The 24,387-nt window shown below is 51.3% G+C and overlaps 1 protein-coding gene across 4 annotated transcripts in view; it reads left to right on the forward strand.

Moving 5' to 3' along the window:
• Nucleotides 1–202: 202 nt before the first annotated feature.
• The window catches only part of INPP5A (inositol polyphosphate-5-phosphatase A), a 227,238-nt gene continuing 203,053 nt past the window's right edge, over nucleotides 203–24,387 (forward strand). The window contains exon 1 of one of the 4 annotated variants that reach the window (XM_072629126.1): nucleotides 203–733. In XM_072629126.1, the coding sequence (XP_072485227.1) occupies nucleotides 656–733 (78 nt within the window). In that variant the 5' untranslated portion in view covers nucleotides 203–655. The remainder of the gene's footprint in view (nucleotides 734–24,387) is intronic. The other 3 variants (XM_072629123.1, XM_072629124.1, XM_072629125.1) reach the window with 3 other exon arrangements.

Here is a 24,387-nt window from a genome sequence, read left to right on the forward strand (position 1 = left end):
TGAGGGACCGACGGCCTGGCGGGTGGGAGGGCGGCTCCACGCAGGAAGGCCCTACGCACGCACGCAAGGCTGGGCCGCCCGGCCTCCTGCGCCCCCCTCCGCCCCGCCCTCCGGCCCCGCCCCTCCAAGGCCCCGCCCCCACCAGGCCCCGCCCCTGCCTCCTCCCCTCCTCCCGCAGGAACTTGCCAAGAGCAGGGACACGGCAGCGGCCGCGGCTGCAGCGGGAACTTTGCTGGCGGGCACCGAATGGCCGTGGACTGCGAGCGCTGAGCCGGACCGGGAGAGCCGGGCTGGACTTGGAGAGCCAGGCCAAGGGGTTCGAGCCGAGCCCGGAGGGCCGAGCCCCCGAACACAGCGGCCGCGCCAGACGCCCAGCCCCGCAGCCTGCGGGCTGGCCCGCCCCGTCCAAGGGCCCTGCCAGCCCCGCCTCCGAACGCGGACCTGAGCGCGGCCTCGAGCCGCTCGCGATGCGCCCGGGGCGCAGTCCCCGGCTCTGCCGTCGCTGTAGCCGCCCGCTGCCAGCTGCCTGCGCCCGGACCGTCGGGGCCGCCTCCGCCTGAGCTTGGCCCCCTTGGCCCCGGGGTCCGGGCTGCCCGGCGGCCCCCGCCGTCGGGCCGAGCGTCCCCCGACTGACCGCGCGTCCTGCCCAGGCACGATGGCCGGGAGAGCGGCGGGAGCCGGCGGCGCCGGGATCCTGCTCGTCACAGCCAACGTGGGCTCGCTCTTCGACGACGTAAGTGGGGCCGGGGGGCGGCTGGACTTGGGGAACCCGCAGGGCCCGCTGCTCCGCACCTGGGGCCGCGCTGGGGTAGCCTGGGGGGGCGGAGTCGCCCGAGCCCCCTGCCACCCTTTCGCCCCCCGGGCGGCGTCTTGGGGCCCCGCTGGGGATGGCTACGCTGTCCTCCTTGGGCCCTGGCCGTGCGCCTGGTCCGGCAGTGGGAAAAGATGTAGCCGCCCCCTGCCCGGCGGCCCGGCCCTGCCCCGCCCCTCCCCGCCTTGCCGGGCTGTCGTGCCAGGGAGCGGCCCCTCCCTCCCGATTCCCCGGTTCCTCCCTCCTGAGATCGGGCCTGGCCGCTCTGCCTCGGGGGGGCCCGGGCCGGACCGGGGGAGAGAGGCGGGGTTCTGCCCTCCTAGCCCCTAAGCCAGGACCCACTGCGCCTCCAGCCCTTCCCACCCCAGCTGACCTTTGCCTAGGCCAGACCCAGTTTGGGAGGGGCGGGCCTCACCCCAACTTCCCTCTCCTGGCTTTGCCTTTCCAGAGAACCCCAAGAGCCGAGATAACCCAGGCCTCCCCACATCTGTAGGGAGGGTCAGCCCTCTGACTCGAGCCCCTCCCTCCCTCCGAGCGCAGAGCCGAGGCCAAGGCCAAGGCAGCCCTCTGACCAGCCCAGCCGAGCCAGCCATTCTGACTGGCTCGGGTAGAAATGGAGCCCGCTGGGAATTCAGAGCGCTCTGGCTTTTTGTCCCTGCAGCCAGTCTAAGAAACTGTCAGGACAGGGCTGGCCTCCCCCCCTCCCCACTTCCCTGTAGGCAAACCCCAGGGGCTGCCGACCAGAAACCTTCGGTGCCCCCCTCTAAACTCTGGACGTGTCCTAGCCTGCCGCCCTCCCCGTAGCAGAGAGAAAAGGCAAACCAAGGCTTAAAATGTCCCATCTCCCCACTATGGAAACTGGATGCAGCTGCGGGAAGGGGTGACCAGTATCTGATCCTCCTAAAGTCTTCTCCACCTCAGCTCCTGAGGGGGCCACTGCCTTTGCCTCACCGCTCCCGGCACAGTGAATCCCTTTATGTTTAAAGGCTAGTGGTGCCTGGGGTGGGGGCTGCTTCTCCTTCCAGAGTTATCCTCCCAGGCTACCTTTCTCAAGCCTCTGGGAGTGGCAGGACCAGGTTATGGGGGTTGGTATGAATGGTGGGATGACCCAGTGCCTCCATGTGCCCGTAGCCCTCCTTGGCAAATCAGGGGTTAGTCAGCTGATTCAGCTCTTCCTGGGAAATGTCAGGGGAGGGGTCACAACTTTTCCTTTTCCCTTGGATCCTCTTTGTCCCCTCTCAGTCCCGCCGTTATTGGCCAGAACTTTGCCTCTGTTCCTTCCCCACCCCACATCTCCTGAGTCCCCTTTCCAAAGGTAAATGTGGCATTTTGCAGCATGTTTGTATCGGAAAGAAACATATGACTTGTCCAAAAGGTAGTTTGAGATGAATGTGTGGGGTGCCTTTGGCTCCTGAATCTGCCTAGCTGAGACCAAGGACAGGTGCCCGTATTCTGCTGGGATGTGGCTTTGGTGCACCTGATGGAGCTGGCCCGGAGCTGGCCCTGGGGCTCTGTGGATGGAGCCAAAGCAAGAGCCACGAAATAGTTCCCATCTGCTACGCTGTTTGGAATGATCATTTGACTGTTAGAGATCCATCCACCCAGATAACATTTGTGACCTTTGCAAAAAAAAAGGAAGGGAAGACAGTTTGAGAGTCCGTGGGCCTGGGCTCAGGGTGCCAAAGCCTTTCTTCTCCTCAGTTTTCTCTTGGGGGGGGGGGGGTTGAATGAGATGAACTGTGGGTCCTTCTTGGGGTGGGGAAGGCCACCCCCTCCTTGTCTGGCTCTCCTCCCCTTGCTAGGACCTCAGAGATCCAGCCTCCTTGTTTCCCCAAGGAACAGACTGAGCTGAGCCTAGGATCTAGGGACAGGCTGCACCTCAACTGCTGCTGGGCCTTCCCTGTTACTAGGGCCTGTGGGAATCCAGGCCTCGGCCATATCTCTCCTGGGCTAGTGGGAGAGAGGAAGGGTGTTTCAGCTTGAGCTGTATGTGGACCAGGAGAGCCAAGACTCAGCCTGGAGATGGAGGTGACCTGACTCTGGATGGGCCCAGGGTTGAACTTGGGCATCTGATCAGCTACCTCCCTACCTGAAGTGTCTTAGGAGAAGAAATACTGCCAGGGACCTGAGGGCAGGGCCTTGGGAGTCCACCAGAGCCTCAGTGTTTATTCCATGCCTGTCGTTGTCTTTGGGCTGACTTCGGGTGCTGAGAATGTCTCTACCTGGCTCCCTGGAAGAGAACCAGGTACCTCCTGGCCCTCTGCTGGCATCTGGCCAGGGTGGCCCAGGGCTGGCTGACCTCTGGGGGGTGGGATGGCAGCAGGGTAGACCTGTCAGACATCCTGCTTATTCCACTGAAGAACTCCCTGACTGTCATCTGTCACTTGTGGGGGCCCACTGACAGGCTTCTGAGGGAAGGCCTCCTGAGGGTGCAGCTCTCCCCCCCAGCTCCCAATCAATCAACCAACAGCACCTATTAAATACTTGCTGTGTGCCAGGCAGTGGGGGAAGCTGAGGAGGCAGGCTCCTGATCTTAGGCTGTAATTCAGTGAACCACTTAGTAAGGCCTCAGACAGAGAACTGGCCACCCGAGAGCCAGGGGTGAATCAAGGACATGGGCCCAGCCCATAAGGGTCATTTATTGGGAGCCTAAGCTTGGGGAGTGCCCCTCAGCTGTTGGCCTCATCCTACGGGATCAGGGAAGGAAGTCCTCCAGGTAGACCCCCTCATTACCAAGGAAGAAACTGAGCCCCAGTGGCTGGGGGTCTGGTAGCAGGGCTGGAGGAGCGGGGGATGGGCTGAAGCCTGAACTAGGGTGCTAGAGGCTTGGGGTCCTGGGAGTGGGGGCAGGGAATGTGCATGAGAGAGACTGCTAAGGTTGTTGTTGTGTTTGTCCTTCATTCTCAAAGAGGACCACGACATCAAGATGATGACATGACTTGTACTTGACTTTGATTTGAGTGAGGAAGAGTGAGGGAGGGCTGTGCAAGGTCAGCAGCCTCACTTTCTCCTCCTGAGCCATCTGGGTCCAGTGGCCAGATATTCATCAGGATGGCTGGAGATGGCCCAGGATGCAATGTGACATCCTGACTCTTTCAGACTAAGGTCTTGTAGCATTCTCATTTTGAGTGAGATACACCCATTCAATCAATAGACTTCTTTAAGTGGTTACTCAAGGGATGGCCCCTTCAATCAAAAAAAAAAAAAGTCAAACTGGGAGTAGAAGACCCTCAGGGTTCCTGTGTAAGAGAGAAACAATTACTATTTAGTGCTCTGCTAAAACCTGTAATTGAACAGATGCAGTTGGTCCAGCCTGACCCACAGGGAGGGAAGGTGGGCTCCCAGGTCTGGGCCTCTGGGCTACAGTCTGGTGCTTCAGGGCCCATTTGTCCAGCGCTCTTTTGGGCTCTTTTGGGCCATTCAGGGTTTGGAGGGGAAAACCAAAAGCTTGTAGGTTTGTGTGTCTCTGTGTGCTGGACAGGCATTCCTTGGTGCCATTATCCCCCTGGAATTTTATAGGGGATCTGTAACTGGAGGGGCTCCATGACACCCCCTCCCTCGTGGTCCTATGTACAGTCCTCAGAAAGTCTTCCAACACAGACTGGCAGAGGCTGGGTTTCTGCTCTTAGGAACATCAATGCTTTTCTGCCCCTGTAGGGAGACAGGCAGGTGTGCAGTCAGGGGCTAGGGGACCTGTTGGACTGAGGGTGAGATGAAGGTCTGCAGGGGGCTGGGCCTCAGTCCTGAGGCTTTATCCAAAGTCAGTGGGATGGGACCGCCTTCTGTGGAGTTTTCTTGGAGCTGAAATCCCACCATTGTGACCTTGTTGGGCCAGTCCCCTGCACTCAGGGATGGGGATGGTCCAGTGTAGGCAGCTGGCTATAGCCTGTCGGGGTGGTAGGTGATTTGGACATGCTGGGGAAGCCAGGGAGGGACTGGGCTGTGAATGTAGCCCTGGGTCATTGGTTAATCTAACCTACCCAGGATTTTCTGTGCCAGGGGGAGGCTTTCTTTCTGAGACCCAGGATCTTAGATGCCATCAGTGAACCTCCCTGTCTGTAAAGCCCCAGGATGGATAGAGTGCCAGGCTGGGTGAGTCCCTGGCTACTTGGTATGACCCCAATCCTCTCCCTGGGCAGTGCAGGTAATGGAGAGCAGACCTGTCACGGGGGCCTGTCTAGTGCTTGGCCTGAAGCAGGCGTCGTCGTCCCTGGTCTGTGGTTCTCTTCCTGTCACGCACTCTGAGGATGCCATCTTCCCTGCCCCAGCCAAGGAGATTGAAAGGCTCCAGAAGGACCCCCTTCCTGACCTGGCTTGGCTGGGGGACCCAGAGGCAGTGGGCCAGTTCCTGGTGGTCTCTCTTCAGGTCTGGGAGTCAGCCCCAGATTTCCTCTGTGGACTTCGAAGTCTCTGGCTTCCAGGCATGTTTGTGCCGATGCCCCCTCAATGTCTTTTATGGCCCCTGCAGTCTGGCCCGCAGCCAAGATATATGGTGTGAGTAAAGGGGGCAACTGGGGCTGGTCTGGGCCTTGTCCTAGCACAGGGAGGCAGGATCTAGGAGCTAGACCTCTGGGGTGTTGGGTCCCCTCCTCCAGCTCCCACTGATCAGTCATTAAGTCGAAGAGGGGGCAGTGCCAGTCAGGGCTGCCAAGAGCATTGTGTCGATCATGATAGAGGATGTGTGGGAGCGTCCTCTTCGGACCCCGTGCAGAGATTTTTGAGTTCCTGCCTACAGGGACTCCCATGGGCTTTAGCTTAGATGGTGAAAGGTTGGAGGGCCAGACACCTCCGCTGATGGACCACAGGGACCAGGGTCTGGACAATGGAGGTTTGCAAGCATTTGTGGGCCTGGACTCTTGGGAGCTGACTCTATATCATAATGGGCATGGGAGCTTCACAGCCTAGAGACCACTGGTGCCCTCATTCCTCTTGTGCCAAGCCAAGTAGCTAGAATGCCCACCTTAACTATCCTGACTTCAAGGGCAAGGATTGCTTTAGTGGCTGACAGAGTGTGGGATGATTCCCAGAAGAGGGAGCACTGTCCTGAGGGGCACTGGGCAGTTGGAGGCCTCCCAACACACTGGCCAGCATGGGGAGGCTGTGACAGAGACTGGGGAAGACTCCTGGGGTTTTTTCTTTGGACTTAAAATTAGTTAGAAGGACTTCCCTTGAAGCTTCTTGGGAACAGCAGGGAGACCACAGGGTACTAGTGGCCAAGAAGACCCTGGAGAATGGGAGCAGGATGCAAAGACAGGCCGGTCTGGCCACACCTAGGCACGGGCCCCCACCTGGGCATGGGCACCTGAGCACGGGCTCATCTGCCCCTCCTTGGGAGCCTGGGCTCTTTGGATCAGCTTTAGGTAAAAACAGTAAGGTTGGTCAGAAGCCCCCAGGGCCAGGAGCAGGCTTGGCTTTGGCTCTGCCAGAGGCGCCCCCTGCTGGTGCTCAGCTGAGGAAGCAGAGGCTCCTAAACACCTGGTGTCTACTCAGGGAGCCCTCAGGGTGACCACACAGCTTGGGGTTTTCTCCTGGCTAACTACAACATCATGCCTGCCCTTCATGGGGGTGGCCAGGGGGACAGGGCATGGGGAGTAATGTGGGCTGGTTGTGGGAGGATGCTTTCCACTGCCTTCCCCCCAGCTCCTTGCCCCTGTATGTCTCTGTCTCTCTGTTTCTTTCTGTGCCTGTCTCTCTGTGCCTCTGTCTCTGTTTCTGTCTTTCTCTCTGTGTCTCTATCTCTGTGTCTTTCTGTGCCTCTGTCTCTTGATGCCTCAGTCTCCCTCTGTCCCTCCCTCCTTCCGGGTGTTTGGGGGCCATCCGCCTTCCATCTGGCTGTCCTTTTGGGAGGTCTCAGCTGAGGCTTCCTTGGCTGGGTCTTTTCTTGTGACCTTTCTCAGGGGAAGCCCTGCCGCCCTTGGCCCAGTGTGTGCAGATGACAGAAGCTGCTGGGGCATCTGGCTTATAAGGGAGTATCCTGGAAATTACTGCTGCTGAGTGAGGGTGTTCTGGTCAGGGTGCAGGTGGAAGGCCTGCCCAGAGGCCATATCAGGCACCAGGCAGGTGGCACTTCTGGTGTGTGTGCACGCGTGGATGCCTGTGTGTGAGCATGCATGTGCATGCTTATGTGTGCATGGATGCATATCTGCAGCGTATGCAGGCATGTACTTACATGCATGTTCGCTCATGTACAAGTGTGTTGCCTAGATTGCACACAAGGTGAACATGCATGTCATGCACATGCATGTCATATAAGCACGTGTGTACCCTCCCATGTGTGTTGGTGCACATGTGTGAGTGTTTGTATATGTGAGTGCCTGTGTCCTCATGTATGTGAGTGCAGGTATGTGCATGCACATATGCGCCTGAGTGTTCGTGTGCACTCAAACTGGTACTCTTGTGTGCTTGTGCACATGTTACATGTATGTGCAAGTTCATGTGTATGCCCATGTGTGGATGTGTGCATGTGCTCATCTGTGTCCTCACATATACGTGTGTGGGTGTGTGTACAAGACCTCACATGTTGTGATAGCCTGAAGGACACTTTTGTTCTTGGACTCTGAGGATCCATTCTCAGAGCTGCAGTCCTTGGGAAAGACCTGGGTTTGAATCCTGTCTCCAGGACTCTTCCGCTCTCTGGCGCTGGCCACCTCCCTTCACTTCTCTGAGTTGTATTTTCCTTTTTTGTTGAGCAGGACTAACATGCCTGTGTTACCTGCCCATCGCCCCAACAGTGCGCGTTTCTGGAGTGTGTCAGTCTTTGGCGAAGCACTGGACACAGCTTTTTCATTTGAGCCTCACCGGGAGGGAGGTGCTGTCATTGTCCCCATTTTATGTATGGGGAAACTGAGGTAGGCAATGCTGGTGTGCCTTTCCCAGGGTCTCAGAGACAGCGAGGCTGAGGCTTTGTCTGTGGCACTCCCTAGCGGCCTCCTGTCTCTACCAGCTCTTGTGGGCGCGGTCCCCTTCCTCATCAAAGCCAGCTGGTCCCCTGGTAATGGTGATACTGGGCTGTGTCTGGGGGATCTGGGGGCTCAGAGTCTCCTGTTAGTGCTTGCCCTGTTGGCAGACCCTGTTGGGTCTGCTTCCTCTAGGCCTCTGAGGGTATGGACTTCTGCTGACTTGCCAGCTTGTGTCTTCCTTCCGTCAGATCTTGATTTCTCTTCTTGAGACTGTCCATCAGTGCCCTGCCTGGCCCTTGTGGTGTGGGAGATGGGCTGATTTGTCCCTAAGCATCTGAGGCAGAGCTCAAATCCAGGCCTTCTCGGCTCTGAGGCCCAGAACCCTGCTCCATGGGCTGGTTCTTCCACCTCATTCCCTCCTCTGGGTTCCTAGCATCAGACTGCTGGCTTCCCACCTCCTTTATGAGCCCCTGCGGAAGGGATTCAGAAGGCTCCAACTTCCCTTTGTAGAGAATGGGGGGGGAGGATTGGAGGTGGGGCTTAAAAGTGCCTTTCCTAGGTCTTCTTAAACACTGAGGGAAGGTGGGTGAGGGAGGGGCCTTGCTTCTAAGTGTCACCTGACCCTCCTGGGGCTTGTCATGTGATCTCAGGGGGCACCGGAGAAAGGCCTTCCTGACTTAGTGTAGTGTCCTGTTTGTCTCCCTGGCTGTCCCTCAGGATCCTGTGGGAGCCGAGTTTCTTTGGAGGGGGGATCTGGGCCAGAGCACTTTGCCCCACCCTAAACAAAAGGAGAGATCCTCCAGGGCTTCTGATTTCCTTTTTGTGGGTGGAGCCTCAGCTCTTTTACGTGTCCCAGGAAAGCTTTTAGCTGTGAGGGGAGCACAGTGGATTGAATGCCAGGTTCACCTTCCTGAATTCGAATCTGGCCTCAGACACTTCCTAGCTGTGTGACCCTGAGCAAGTCACTTCACTTGTTTGCCTCAGTTTCTCCATCTGTAAAATGAGCAGGAAAGGAAATAGGAAACCACCCCAGGGAATTGGCAAGCAAACCCCATGTGGGGTCTTGGACACTGAAAAGACTCAACAGTGAAAGCTTTCTACTGCAGTTCTGTCCTTGGTGTGTGCGTGGGTTTGTGGGCATTGTGGCTGACCACTGCAGGCACGTTTCTCTCCCTCCCCCTTGCCCCCGCCGCTTTTCAGGGCATATTCACAGTCCTGGGCAGACAGCCTACTAGAGTCCTGGGGGTGGACCTAGGTTCAAACTGTTTCTTCTGTTTTCTAGCTGTGTAAACTTGAGCAGATCAGGCCTCTTGCTTGGCGTCAGGTGTCCTGGTCTGTGAAATGGCCCCTTTTAGATGCAACTGAACTCTTTGGGTGGGGCTCCTTCTGAGGATGAGACCTTTCCTTCTTTGGAGGCTTGGAGATTTTGGAAGAGGGGCCTTTGGGGTCACCTAGCCCACCTCCTCCTGGGGGTGTTCTCCATCAGCCCAGGCCAAGCTCCTGGGACCACTCATCCCATGGTCATCCTGGGATGCGTGGCCCAGCTCCAAAGCCTTAGGAGAGAGGCTGCTGGCTGTGTGTGCTGGGCCGGTGAGCCTGGGATCCCCTCAAGCACCCAGGCTAGACTCAGCCTGGGGAGGCCCTCAGTCTCCGCTGAGTGGGCGATAAGCAGCTTCTCTGCACAGATGATGGTCTAAACATCAGGGAAGCATCTGTTCCTTTGGGCCGAGGTCACCGAGCATTGATTTGTGGCTGAGCATGTGTCTGGCTTCATTGCCTGGTGTTTTGGTGGTAGAGGAGGGAAGAGGCTGTGTGCGCATGTGTACACATATGTATGTACACACATACATGTGTGTATGTGTGGCATGTGTGTAGGTATGCATGTGTATATGCATGTGCATGCTTGCATATGCTTATGTGCGCGTGCATACACATGTGTGTATGCACTTAATGTGCATGTATGTGCATGCTTATGTATATGTGTGCATGCATGTGTATGTATGTATATTGTGTGTGTGTGTGTACATGCATGTGCCCACTGGAGGGGACGCTGCACGGAAGGAGGCTCAGCCGGAGATGGGAGTGGCTGTGGCTGTGGGCGGCCATGCTGTCTGTGGGTTTCTGGGTTTGTCTTTGTGGTCATGGTGACACTGTACCTGTGAGGACGCTCTACTTCTTTGTGGGGGGTTCAGGGTACTGCTCCACTCCTTTTTGGGTCCCTTGAATGCCCATGGGCAGTGTGGCCTACTGGCCTCCCTGGGGGTGCCGGAGTGGGGGCGTTGGTGGAACCGAGGTCCCCACTTGAATTTGGAATGGGCAGTGCTCTCCCTGCTCCTTCTCCCTGCTGGCCCCAGCAGCCCTCTGGGGTCTGGCTGAGCTGGGCAGGGCTATGCTAGCCTCACCTGAGTGTCTAGGAGAGATGTTGGGGGAGAGAAGTGGAGATTCTGCCTCTGTGTGGCCAGCTACCTGAGTAGACTCAGCTGTTGCTGCTGCCAGTCCTGTCCAGAGTGCGAATTCATCCCAGCAAGCCCCCGGTTTTAAATGAGGACCTGATTGTCCCAAGCATCTTGTGACTCAGTTAGGGTTTGGCCATCACTGTGAGCCAGAAGATGGGCATGGCCTCCCACTTGGCAAGGCTCGATTTTCCAGGGCCAGCCTGGAAAAGGGAGCTTCATGTGTTAACGGGGGCCCTGGCTCACAGCCCAGCCTGAAGGGTACCTCCTTAGGATGGGAGTGTGAGAGAATGGGTTAAATGTGGAGGTCTCTCTGTCCTTTGCTACACTTGAAAACACTATGGGAACCTTGACTTTCTGTACCCTCCTGGTCGAGGAGCACCTGGCCCTGGCTCTCAGCCCCTCACGCCCTCACGCTGTATGGGCCTGGCAGGCCAGGAAACCTTCCACTCCCTTCTCCTAGAAATGTATGTGCCTGCCCGCGTCTCTTGGGTGGCTTCTTCACATCCCTTCCCTGCAGCCTGGGTGGGTGGGAGGCTGCAAGAGGACACTGCTCAAAGTCTTTGTTCTAGGCGTGTGTGCTCTTCTCATGGGAAGACACTGTTCCTGCCACAGCAGGCCTCATGAGGCCAGGAACTTTCCAGGCTCCATTTCTAGAAGAACCAGCAGCCTTCCTGGGCCAGCCCCACTCTGGCCTGCTCATGTTGTGAGTGCTGCCTGGGCCAGGAAGGGAAGGAAAGAACGAGGGAGGGAGGGAGGAAGGGAGGAAGGAAGGAAGGAAAGAGTGAAGAAAGGAAAGAGGCATTTCCTAAGCACCACCCTCTGCCTTTAGAGTTTTACAAATATCTCATTGTGTCCTTCCAACAACCCTGTGAGATAGGTGCTCTTATTGTACCCATTTTTATAGCTAGAAAACAGGTGAAGTGACTTGCCCAGAGTCACACAGCTAGTGGTTATCTGAGACTGGATCTCAGCTCCTCCTGTTTCCAGTCCCAGCTCTCTCCACCCTGCATTCAGTGGCCTTGCTGTATGGACCAGTGAACTAGCTTGTTCTCACAAGGTGTGAATCTGAGATCTGGGCCTGCTTGGTCTTGAGCCTTGCTCTGGACTCTAACTCTGGCAGCTGAACCCCAGAGTTGACGAGGAACCAATGGTCATAGGGTGCAACTTAACCCCATGTAAGTACCTTCACTGCACCCTAGTGAGGTCTGAAGGCTGCATGAGGAGAGAGGGGCATTGGGCCCTGGTGTCTGGGATGGGTCTCAGTCCCTTGCCCTGAACTGATCACTTCCCATCCAGCCTTAGCCATCTTGGCAATGCTGATACTGGCACTTGGAACCCTTTGAGACTGGCAGAGGAGGCTGATAAGCCTCTTCCATCCTTCCATTTTACAGGTGAGGAAGTGAAGACTGCGTGCAGGAAGCAGGTTTGAGTGAGTCTCGGCTCATTCCATGTGGGGCTTGGATGTGATTTGACAGAATCAAGGGGAAATGGCATATTGGAGGGATGGGCTTGGAGAGGGAGACTTCCATCCTCTCCACAGCTGCGTGGCATCAAGGTCTGTGAGTACCTGGAGCCTGAGGGTGTGGACAAACAGCCCCCGACTGGAGACCAACAGCCTGGCTGGCCCTGGGTTGAAGAAACCCTGCTGGGAGCTCTGGCTTCTTCAGTGATGGGCGAGCCCTGCCCTGGAAGGCTTGTGTGTCCTGTGGATTTGGCCAAAATGGGTTGGAGTTTCAGGGGGTCCTGACCCTGGTTCAGTTAAAGGGCGTGGGGGGGGGGAGGGGAGGTGTTGGGGGGGGTGGCCAGGGAAGCTGCTGCTTTTCTTCCTCCTTCATCACTGGGTTACGGGTTTTCAAGTCTGTTACAACTTCCTGTTTTTGACATAACCCTCCTGTCTCAGGAGGACTGGTGCAGACAGGATCCCGGTGGGCAGGCAGGCAGGTGGGTGGTGGGTGTCCCCACCCCCCACAGGTGCTGGGCTCACCCCTAGCCTGGGCACCCGTGGGCCATGTTCTCTTCGGTCGGTCTGGCTTGGGGTGGCCCAGGTCTCTGGCCAGGCTCTTGACTCTCGTTCCCAGGCAGTCAGTCCCCCTGGATGGTGCAGTCAGCGAGGGCTGGTTGGGCTGGCAGGTAGTCGAGGGCTGACTCAGCCCCACATCTCTGGAGGGTGGGTCGCTGTGGAGGTGGCCTGGGGGCGAGAAGACTCAGTTCTTCTGATTGGAGGGAGCTTGGTGTGACCAGCCTAAACACAGGCTTTCCTTCTGGTCTTCTGTGATGTCTATAGTTCAGTTGTGATCCCTTTTGGGGTCTTCTTGGCAGAGATCTTGGAGGGTTTGACATTTCCTTTACCAGATCATTTTACACATGAGGAAAACTGAGGCAAACAGGGTGAAGTGACTTGCCCAGGTTCACACAACTAGGACGTGTCTGAGGCCAAATTTGAACTCAGGTCCTGGGTGCAACCACCTACTTGGATATTGACTAGCTGTGTGACCTTGGCCCAACCACTTGGTTGCTGTCTGCCTCAGTTTTCTCATCTGTAAATGTCCCAACATGACCTGGAGGTGGAATTAAAAAAAAATTTTTTTTAACATTTTTATTTAAAGGTTTGAGTTTCAAATTCCAAATCCCACTCCTCCCTCCTTCCCCAGACAGTAAGCAGTCAGATAGATATGCAATTATGTAAAGCGTTTCCATATTAATCATTTTGTACAAGAAAACTTGAATAAAAAAATGAAAGAAAAAAGTGAAAGATGCATGTTTGAGTCTGTAAGCAGACAATCTCCATTCCTTCTCCTGAGGCAGAGTCTGCTTCATCATGAGTCCTTTGGGATTATCTCAGATCAGTGTATTGTTGAGAAGAGCTAACTCATTCACAGTTTTCATCAAATAGTGTTTTTGTCACTGTGTACAATGTTCTCCTGATTCTGCTCACTTCACAATGCAAGAGTTCATGTCAGTTTTTCCAGGTTTTTTTGAAATCATCTTGCTTACCACTTCTTATAGCACAATAATATTTCATTACAAGCATAGGCCATTCCCCAGTTGATGGGCATCCCCTTTGAGTTCCAGTTCTTAGTCACCACAAAAAGAGCTGCTAGAAATATTTTTGTACAAATAGATCCTGTTCCCTTTTTTTGGATGTCTTTGGGATGTAGACCTACAGTGGTATTGATGGGTCAAAGTTTCATAGCCTTTTGGGCATAGTTCCACATTGCCCTCCAGAATGATTGGATCAGTTCACATCTCTATCAATAGTGCATTAGTGTCCCAGTTTTTCCACATCCCCTCTAACATCCAACATTTTCCTTTTTTTGTCATGTTAGCCCATCCGATAGGTATGAGATGGTACCTCAGAGTTGTTTTAATTTGCTTTTCTCTGATCAATAGTGATTTAGAGCATTTTTTCATATGACTATAGATAGCTTTGATTTCTTTGTCTAAAACTGCCTGTTCATATACTTTAACCATTTATCAGTTGAGGAATGACTTGTACTTTGTACAAATTTGACTCAGTTCTCTGTATATTTGAGAAATGAGGCCTTTATCAGAGATACTTGTTGCAAAATCCCCCCAGTTTTCTGCTTTTCTTATAATTTTGGCTGCATTGGTTTTGTTTGTGCAAAAACTTTTTAATTTTATATAATCCAAATGATCTGTTTTACATTTTGTAATGCTTTCTTTATCTCCTTTGGTCCTAGATTCTTCCCTTATCCACAATTCTGACAGATAAACTATTCCATGCTCAGAGGTGGAATTCAAACCTGGATCTTGCAAACTCAAAGTTCACCCTCCTGTCCTCTCCCCCACTTCCAGAAAAAGGAAGGTTGCCGTCACCAATCTCTGTCAGGATAAGGCACTGTATTGGGCTTGAAGGCTAGGGGCCTGGCAGTAACTGGGTGTGGGACCCTGGGCAAGCCCGGGACCCTGGGCAAGCCCCGCCCCCCAGCTGCTGTTTCACCCTAGGAGTGCCCTCAGTGCCCCATCTCTTCCAGAGTCTCCACGTGCAGGTAGGGCCCAGGCCAGCCCTGTTTGTTTGCTGCTCTCCAGATACCCCCTGCCCCTGCTTCTCAACTTCCTCCTGAGAGAACACGAGCTCCTTTTGGGTGGCAGGGACTGGCTTTCTTTCATCTTGTGTTTGTCCTGCCAACATGCAGAAATGCTGGTAGACTTGGCTTTGGCCTCCTTTTCCCAGGACCTCCTTCCTGGGGTTTGTGTCTTCACATGGGTGTCTCTGGGGTGTCCCTTTATGCAGGCACATAAATCCTGGGCCAGTGGGGTCCGGGGTCCCATGGCTTCCCTCTCTTTCTGTTTCTGACTCAGTCCCTCTCTGTGTCTCTGTCTTTGTCCCTGTGCTCTTATTAATTTTGTTTCACTTGTTATATCCACTCTCTGACTTCTGAAAGGCCTTTCAGGATTGACTTGTAGTGGGGTGGGTCTTAATTTATTTTGCCATTCCCCTCTTGGTTGGGACAAGTCTTTGCGGTTCTGTGTAACAATGCTACCATGAAGGTCTTTGAATAGCTACGGACAAAGCACAGCCAGGGTGAGCGCTTTGAGGGAATCTTCCCAATGGGAGAGTGATTGAATCCCCAGGTCTGATTGTCGTGAACTTTTCCCTCTTGCTGCTGGAGTCGTCCCTGAAGAGTCTCTGTGTCTCTGATTCTGGCGGCAGGGAAGGGGGGGCATCTGCCACAGCTGCACTTGATGGCACTTGGCCCTCTTGCATGTTTATTGTTCATTGAGCTGGTGGTGGTTCCTCAGAGCTGATTTTAGTTTGTTTTCTCTGATTATTAGTGAGAGTGAGTATTTTTCCGGTGACTTGGCATCGTTTCTTTTCAATCCTGTCTGGGTTCTTTGCCTGTTCTTCTGGTTGTGATCTGGGGGCACTTCCAGGTACATGTGGAGCTTTTATCTGTCACATTTTCTTCATTCTTCATTTTAGGGGCCAGGTGGTGCTTTTATTCTAAATCAGAGGCTGTTTAATTATTAACATGATTCTTTGTGAGGTTGTGCATCACAGGGCTCAGCTAGCTTTGTATCAGGATGACCTTGGATGCTGGCTCTGTGACCATGGACAAGTCATTTCCCCCTCTCCCAGACTCTCTTTCTTCAGCTAAGAAGTGGGAATAATAATACATCTCTTCACCTCCCAGGGCTGTTGTGAAACTGAGATAATAGATGTAAAGGACTTTGAAGCACCATAGGAATCTAAGGGATTATTTTACAGAGAGGACATGGAGGCCCCAAGATGGAGGATGATTGGCTCCTAAGCCATGGTCTTGGAACTGGAGCTGAGGGGAGAATTCTTTTTATATATATATATATATATATATATATATATATATATATATATATATATATATATATATATATATATATATATATATATATATATATATATATATATATATATATACACACACACATATATATATACGTATATATATACATATATATACACACACATATATATACGTATATATATGTATATACGTATATATATGTGTATACATATGTATATATGCATATATATACATGTATATATATAAATTTTATTTATTTTTAGTGTTCTACAATCATTACCATGTAACTTAAATTTTTTTCTCCCTACAACCCCCCACCACCCCACTCCCTCCCAGAGATAGCATACAATTCTGTATAGGATCTATACATACATTCCTATTAAATGCATTTTCACTATAGTCATGCTGTGTAGAAGAACTAAAATGAATGGAAGAAATCCTATAACAAACCAAAACATAATACACACACAAAAAAAAATGATCTGCTACATTCTGCGATTGAATTCCATAGTTCTTTCTCTGGATGTGGAAGGCATTTGCCTTAGAAGACCAGTGGGAATTTTTTTTTTAAGTCCTTGCATTGCTATGAAGTTCCAAATCTACCAGAAAAAACTCTCACACACTGTGCACAAATTCTCCTGGTTCTGTTCCTTTCGCTCAGCATCAGATCATATAAGTCCTTCCAGGCCTCTCTGAAGTCTTCTTGTTCATCATTTCTTATGGCGCAATAGTACTCCATTACATTCGTATACCACAATGTATTCAGCCATTCCCCAATTGATGGGCATCCTCTTGATTTCCAGTTTTTGGCCACTGCAAAGAGTGCTACTATAAATATTTTTGTACGTGTGGGACCCTTTCCCATTTTCATGATCTCTTGGGAATACAGTCCTAGAAGCGATATTGCTGGGTCAAAGGGTATGCACATTTTTGTAGCCCTTTGGGCATAGTTCCAAATTGCTCTCCAGAATGGTTGGATGAGCTCACAGCTGCACCAACAATGAATTAGTGTTCCACCTCTCACACATCCTCTCCAACATATATCATCTTCCTGTTCTGTCATGTTTGACAGTCTGATAGGTGTGATGTATACCTCAGAGTTGTTTTGATTTGCATCTCTCTAATCAATAGTGATATAGAGCATTTTTTCATATGATTATAGATATCTTTAATTTCTTCCTCTGAAAACTTCCTGTTCATATCCTTTGACCATTTATCAATTGTGGAATGACTTGTATTCTTGTACATTTGACTCAGTTTTCTATATATTCTAGAAATGAGGCCTTTATCCTGAGGGGAGAATTCTTGTTCAGGCTTGAGTTGGACAAGGAGGTCTCCCAGTTCCTGTCCAGTGCCTGGCTTCCTAGATACCATGATAGGTGTGACACCCTTGCATTCCTTAAGAGATTAGCCAGGCCTGATTGGTAAGGGTGAGCCTGGAGTTTATTTTTGTTACTCTCAACATCATGCTGGTGGCCAAAGGGATCCTGTGCTGTTTGCTCCAGAGGGAAGGATGGCCAAAATGTGGGAGCCTTAGCCAAGAAATGGAAGGAGGAGGGTTCTTTGGAGAATACTCTCTTGTCCTATCCCAGGTGGAGCCCGGTACTCGGCTCATTCTTAAAGGTGTCTGGGCCAGCTTTCTAGAGCTGCCCAAAGGGTCTCAATAAGTTAGTTCCCTAGAGACTGAGCACTGCTCCTTTCACAAGGTGACTTCTATAGAGGGCCACAGTAGAATTTGACTGGACAAATGTGGGATCTGGGGCTCCAGAGCCTGCTACCAGATGACAAGGCCCATGCTGGCATAATGCCTCCTCTCTTTGGTGTAGGCAAGGGGAATAAGGGCCCGCTGTTCTGAGGATGGTTGAAAATGAGCCCCCCCTCCAGTTAGGATTGGAGAATGGTCAAATCTGGGAATCTGCTTCCTTGGTCCCCTTAGGTTCAAGATGTGTTGGCTTGTAGGGAGGCCCATCTGGACCCCAAGGCTAGCGGCTGCCCTATGAAGCACTGTGTTTAGTCTGGCCTTGCTAGACTGGTCTGCCAGATCCTGGCCAGGCTCTCCTTTCTAGCCCTGTCTTGTCTCTCATACTCAGACCTCTCTTGTCACCCCATCCTTTTCTGCCCCTGCACTGCCTCTGGGAACGTGTGTCCTCTCCTACTCTGTCAGAGCTCAGTCCACCCTGTGGGTTCCAGGCCCAGATGTCACCTTTCCTGTGAAGCCTCCCTGATTCCGCTGTATGTGCCTAGCTTTTCTCCACATACATGATCCTGTGATCCTGTGACCTCATTTGAGTGGCATGGGCAGAGGTCACAAGGCATCTGGAGAATATGCCCTGGGGCTGGAAGCCATCCTTTCTGTAGAGCTATGGCTTCCCTGGCAGCATCCTTCACTTGGTTTGGGGACCTTCTACCTCCCTTTCCATCATGGAACCCCTCCACAAACATTTCTCTAATTGCCTCCTACTCTTCTGGGCCTAGGGGTGCAAAGATGAAACAAACAATCCCTGACTGTCAGGAGGTTACACAAAATCTACCCAGTGTATACAGAGTAAATTTGAGGCTGTTTTGGGGGAGGAGCCTAGGAAGTGGCTGAGGGAGGAGGGAAAGCTTTTCAGGCCTGGGGCATAGCCAGTGCAAAGGTGCGGAGATGGGTCATGGAGACTCTTGCATAAGTGGGATAATGCATAATGCTGGAAAGAAAACTAGACTGGGGCCAGGGTCTGGAGGGCCTCAAATGACAGAGGAGATGATAAGGAACTGCTAGAGTGGATTGACAGTATGTGTGTCTGTCTGGGGGGTGAGAGAGGTGACTAGACCCTGCCCTTGAGGAGGATCACTTTGGCAGCCAAATGGGGGATGGATTGAACTGGGGAGAGGCCAATGGCCATGTTTCAGGCCTGCAGTTCTTAAACATGCTTATTTCAGGGCCCCTTTATACTCCTAAAAATGACTGAGGTTTCTCCCCACCCCACCTTTTGTTTAGGTAGGTAATATTGATCATTATTTGCCATATTCAAAATTAAAATCTTTTAACATTATTATAAAAATAGTTTTGACCTTGCAGACCTCCAGAAAGGGTATCAGGAACCTCCCTGCCCCAAGCCACTGAGTCTTGGATCATATCCTAAGAATTGCTGGTTCAAGTTATAGGGCAGAGGAGAAAAGAGGACACAGGAGAGAAAACCGTCATGGAGAAAGAAACAATGGCGACTAATTGCATGTAGAGCATGAGTAAGAAGAATCTTGGTTGTGAGCTAGGGCAAATGGGAGGAGAGTGGTGCTTTCAACTGTAATAGGAAAACTGAGAAGAGATTGGTTTAGGGGGGAAGGGGGTGGCAGGAAGGCAGTATGTTCTGTTTGGGACATGTTGAATTTGAGATATCCACATGTCACTGAGTTCAAACTTTCCAGTAGCCATTTGGTGATATGGGAGTGGATATCAGGAGAGAGCCTAGGATGACTTAGATCCATCTGTGAAAGATCCTGATTGAAGCCATGGGAGATGAGGAGATTACTGAATGAGAGAGTACCTAGATGGGGTGCTGACATTGGGGGAGGAGAGCCACAGTCTCTGGAGAACCAGGAGAGGAGAAGTCAGAGTCCAAAGGGAGTAGGCGTTTCACAACGTCAGATGTGGACTGAGAAGAAACCATGAAATTTGGCAGTTAAGAGCTCAGTGGTCCCTTCGGGGAGTGGTTCAGTTGTGTGATGAGGCTGGAAGTCAGACTACAGGGAGTTTAGAAGAGAATGACAGGAGAGGAGGAGGGGGCATTCCATGTACATGGAGAAAAGGAAGAGGGGTAGATGAGAGTGAGCAGAAAATGGGGGTCAGGTGAGAATGAGGAAGATGTAGGCATGTTTATAGGCTCCATAGGAGATGGGAGTGGGGGGAGAGAGAAGAGAATTCTGGAGGAGACAGTCTTCTGGGAAGGACCAGAGGCGTGAATTGGATCATGGAGGCTCAGTGAGGGCTTTGTTCCAGACAGAAGAAAGGCCCCTCTTTATGTGAGATGGGAATAAAAGAGATGGGGGAGCATGGAAGTATGAGGTGGGGCCATCAGGGGAGGAAGGGTGAGAAGGTGTGGCCCACCTGCTGTAGGAAGGGAGGCTTGCCTGGCCTTGCTCTGTGGCCATCTTTGATAGGTCTAGTGCTGGTAAGTCCACCATGGCTTGTCTGTGGCTACCTCCTTCCACCCATTGCTTGGCTCTTTTCCCCTTTTGGTCATTTATCCTTTGGTGGGTGACCTACAAGACTAGGAACACCCTGAGAGCAGGGAAACTTTGTAACTGATAGAAACCGTAGAAGACTGCTGGGCATTGAGTGGGCACTGAGTAGCTATGGTGCAGACACACGGGTTTGGACTGACCTGAATCAACTCTTGGCCAAAACTGGCAGGTTGTCCCTGTGTTCATTTTCCTATAATGTGTTTTGTTGATTATTCAGCAAATATTTGAAGGCAGCTTATGTGCAAAGTAGCCTGGTGGGTGCCCTGGGAAAATGCCAGGTACTAAGAAACAGTAACAATGGTCTCTGTCCTCAGAGAGTATGCCATTTAAGAGTGGAGGTAATGGTTCTGTCTCCCTGGGGCTTGTTTCTTTAGTGGATAAAAAGAGTTCCTGGAATCCCCCTTCTTGGATTGGAGGATGCAGCTGCCCCTCTCTCTCTCTGCCCTCCTCCTTTCCTCCCACTCCTCTTTCTCCCCTCCCCTCCCTGTTCTCTCCCTCTCCCCCCTCTCTCTTCCTTTCCTTTCTCTCCCTCTCCCCTCCTCCTCTCTCTCTTCTTTCCCCCTCTGTCTCCCTCTCCTCCTCCCCTCCCTCTCCTTCCTCCCCTCCCTCTTTTCCTCCCCCCTTCTCCCTCCCTTTCTTTCTCTCCTCTCTTTCACAAAATCAAGTGTCCATAAAATAAGCCTAACTCACCTCTGTATAGCACTTTAAGGTTTACAAAGCATCTCACCCAAACAAGTATCTTCTGCAGCCTTTATACTCAGCTCCCCTGACTCCAAAATTAGCACTTGGTCCAGTAAACCTCTTTTTACAGCAAGTCCTTTAGGCTGTTGGTTCTTAGCTGTCCTTACTGATAGGGAGGGTTCATTGCTTAGCTCTCCAGTGGTACTCAGGACAGGGGTCTGTGCATGGGGATGCTTGTGGGGCATCACCGTCTAGTCACACTAGAAAGAAAAGGATTTGTTGCTGGTGACTGGAAGGCGAGCTGCCCCCATTTCAGCCAACTGTTATTAACTCATCTAAGTCTGTCATTTATGGAAAATCAAGCCCCTTCCTCATCCACCACTGTCTCTTCCTTCCATGTGTCAGATGCCAAGACAGATGCTTCTGTATATACAAGTGGTCCCGTTCCATCCTGTCTCCACTTTCTGTCTACTGCCTGCTTCCTGACTGCCTGCAAACATGCCCATGGGTCCCATGTTCCCAGAAGTGGCAGTTGGTGGTACAGCTTCAGACTTCCCAGTAGAGTGACCCTAGGCAAATCACTTAACCTCTGCCTCAGTTTTCTCAACTCTAAAATGGTGATATTAGCACCTACCTCTCACAGTTGTTGTGAGAAGTAAATAAGATATTTGTCAAGGACTTGGCACAGTGCCTGATACATGGCAGGCATTTAATAAATGTTTCTTTCCTCAAAAAATCATCATCCCATATCTCTCCTCCTCTGCCTTGGCTTTCTTTCCTCTTATTCTTCTTTTAACTCCACAGCAAAGGGGTCAATCATGAGGCCTTGCAGTCTGCACTGGGGCCACACTTCCAGGGTCAGGAACTAGATTGAAATGTAATTGAGAAATATTTAATAACAAATACTGTAATAAGTAAATACAATAATAAAAACTAGTAAAATACAATAGGACATAGATAATATTTATGTATGATTTTCTAAGTCCATTTTTGTAGTTTAGTGGTTCTTTGTGAGTTTGACACTCTTAATTTACAGCCTCTGACTTCATCATTCAACTGAAATTTCTCTCTCCAAAGTTACTAATGATCGCTTCGTTGCTTAACTTAATGCCCTTTTCTCAGTCCTCTTTTTTATCTCTCTGTAGCCTTTGACACTGTCACTTTCTCTAGGATACTCTCTTCTTCTTAGGATTTAGGGATATTGCTTTCTCCTGGTTCTCCTCTTCCCTCTCTGATGATTCCTTCCCAGTCTCCTTTTGCTGAATCTTCATCTAGGTCATGCTGTGGTGCTTCCTTTCCCTACAGTGCTCTGTCTTGTGGCCTCTTCTCCTTCTAGACTGTTTTGCCTGGTGATCTTATCAGCTCCCATGGATTCAGTTATTGTCTCTATGGGAATGATTCTCAAACCTTGTGGTTCAGCCCTAACCTCTTTTCTGCTTTCCAGTTTCTCATCTCTACTTGCCTCTTAGACATCATGAGTGGGATGTTCTAGAGACATCTCAGATCCAACAAAAACTGAATTCATTCTCTTTTCCTCCTTCTGCCTTTCCTAACTTCCTTATTGCTGTTGAGTACCTTCATCCTCCCAGTCACCCAGGCTTGAAACCTCTTGGTCATCCTGGACTCCTTGCTCTCATCTGCTAGATCCGATATGGTACCAAGGCCTGTTGATTTCACCTTCTGTACCATCTCTAGTCCATTTTGCCTCCTGCAGCATCTCTAGTCCATTTTCCCTCTGAAGCATCTCTGATTAACTTCTCTGCAGCATCTTTTAAATATGCCGTCTTTTCTCCTCTGACACTGCCACCATCCTGGTGTAGACTCTCATCATCTTACACCTGGAGGGTCTCTCTGTCTCAAATATTTTCCCCACTCCAATTCATCCTCAGCTGTTAAAATGATCTACCTAAGATTCATATCTTACCATGTAGTTTTCATCTCCACTGGCTCCCTATTGCCTGCAGTATTAAATATAAAATCTTTTGGTTTTTAAAGTCCATCATAACTTTATCCCTCTCTACCTTCCAGTCTTCTATCTTCCCCACCTCAGTGATCTAGGGACATTGGCCTCTTTGCTGATCCTCAAGCTCCACACTCTGTATGTTTTTACTGGCTCTGCTCCCTACCTGGAGCTCTCTGCCTCCATCTCCACTGTTCTGCCTCCCCTGCCTTCCTTTGCGTCTCAGCTGAAGTCTGAGCTTCTCCAAGAAACCTTTCCTGATCCCTCTTAATACCAATGCCTTCCTTCTATATTGGTCATTTCAGTCATGTTTGACTCTTCCATGACCCCATTTGGGGTCTTCCTGGCAAAGCTGGAATGGTTCGTCATTTCCTTCTCCTGCTGATTTTACAGATGAGGGAATGAAGGCAAACAGGTTAAGTGACTTATCCAGGGTCACACAGCTATAAGTATCTGAGGCCAGATTTGAGCTCTGGTCTTCCTGACTCCACGCCCAGTGTTCTATTCACTGTGTCATCTTGTTGTCCCTGTGGTACCATCTATTGCTCATCCTATCATCATCTCCAGTTTATCTTAGAGCTTCTTTGGACAGAGTTGTTTGTGTGTGGCCTCCTTCATCCACTGTTAGTTCCTTGAGGCAGGGACTGGTTTTCAACTTTCTTTGTGTCTTTAGCATAGGGCCTGGTACAGGGTAGGTGCTTACTGATTGGGAGACAGGCAGCCGAGCACATGGCAACCAAGGTCTTGGGAAAGAGGACACTTTGGGTTCAGCTCAGTCATGACTGAGCAGGCCTCGGAAAGATGAGTGAGGTTGTGGTCCTCTTGCCAATTGTTCAGGTGCCTGGGAAGGTGATGATGGGAATGAGAGGGGAGGCCATTCCTCGGACATTGTTTACTCACCAAACAGACCTCACTGACTCAGGGCTGGGCCCCGTCTATTTATTTACAATGGAAGCCTGATTTTTTTCATTATGTAATAAAACAGAGGTCTCAAGGAACACGTATAAAATTTTATGACCATGATAAATAGTGTGGAGGACTTCCTGAATAATCAACCAGAAGAATCCATGTGGGACTGGGGAAGGAGAGCTGAGTTTGGCCTTCTGGGCCTGGGTTTGAGTTCTGACTTTCTTACTGTTGGGTAACATTGCTCAGGCTTCTTTCCCTCACAGGGCCTCCTCTTCATCATCTCGAGAGAGATGCTCTCTAGGCTACCTGTCATCTCTGTTTATTTAGATCAGTGAAGTCACTTTTTGCTCGTGGATGTTCCTGCTCACCTGGCTTTCCAAAGGAGTGCATTTGGATTTCTTTTCTCTTTCAGGAATGAGTGTGTTCACTCACCCCTACTTCACTGTACACTGGTGGTATTCTGGGCTCCACGGCCTCCTTCACTCCACTGCTTTGCACAGATCCAGGAAATGGAGGGCCCTTGGATCTGTCCCATGAGGATGTGTCTTGGTTTTTTGACCTACAAGTGTTATGGCAAGGTTATGTTGACCCAGTTATAGGTAATTGTTACTCAGTTTCTAGGTGGCCCTCCCCAGTGCCTTTTCTGGAAGAAACCAATCTAGGTTTAAGGGAGGAATGTGCTGCTGGCTCTTTGGAGGATGACTGGAAGGAAGTAAGCACATTTTGTAGTGGGATCAGAAAGGTCTGCCTTTAGGTAATAGATCGCTGAAGTAGGCGGCTAGGGGTGCCACAGTGAATAGAGTACCAGGCCTAAAGTCAGTCATCTTTCTGAGTTCAAATCTGGTCACAGACACTTCCTAGCTGTGTAACTCTGGGTAAGTCACTTCCCCCTGTTTGCCTCAGTTTCCCATCTGTAAAATGAATGGGAGCATGAAATGGCCAACCACTCTAGGATCGTTGCCAAGAAAACCCACAGGGAGTCACAAGGAATCAGACTCACAAAATACCTGAAGTTAATTGAACTAGGGCTCCAGAGGCACCCATCGCACCTTGCAGTCTGCAAGGACATCTCGACTGGGATGACCAAGGCATATCTTGAGCTTATGAACTTTTTACCTCCCCAACCCTGGGCCTGCTTTCT

The sequence above is a fragment of the Notamacropus eugenii genome, chromosome 1 (genome assembly GCF_028372415.1).
Source record: "Notamacropus eugenii isolate mMacEug1 chromosome 1, mMacEug1.pri_v2, whole genome shotgun sequence".
Taxonomy (NCBI): Eukaryota; Metazoa; Chordata; class Mammalia; order Diprotodontia; family Macropodidae; genus Notamacropus; species Notamacropus eugenii.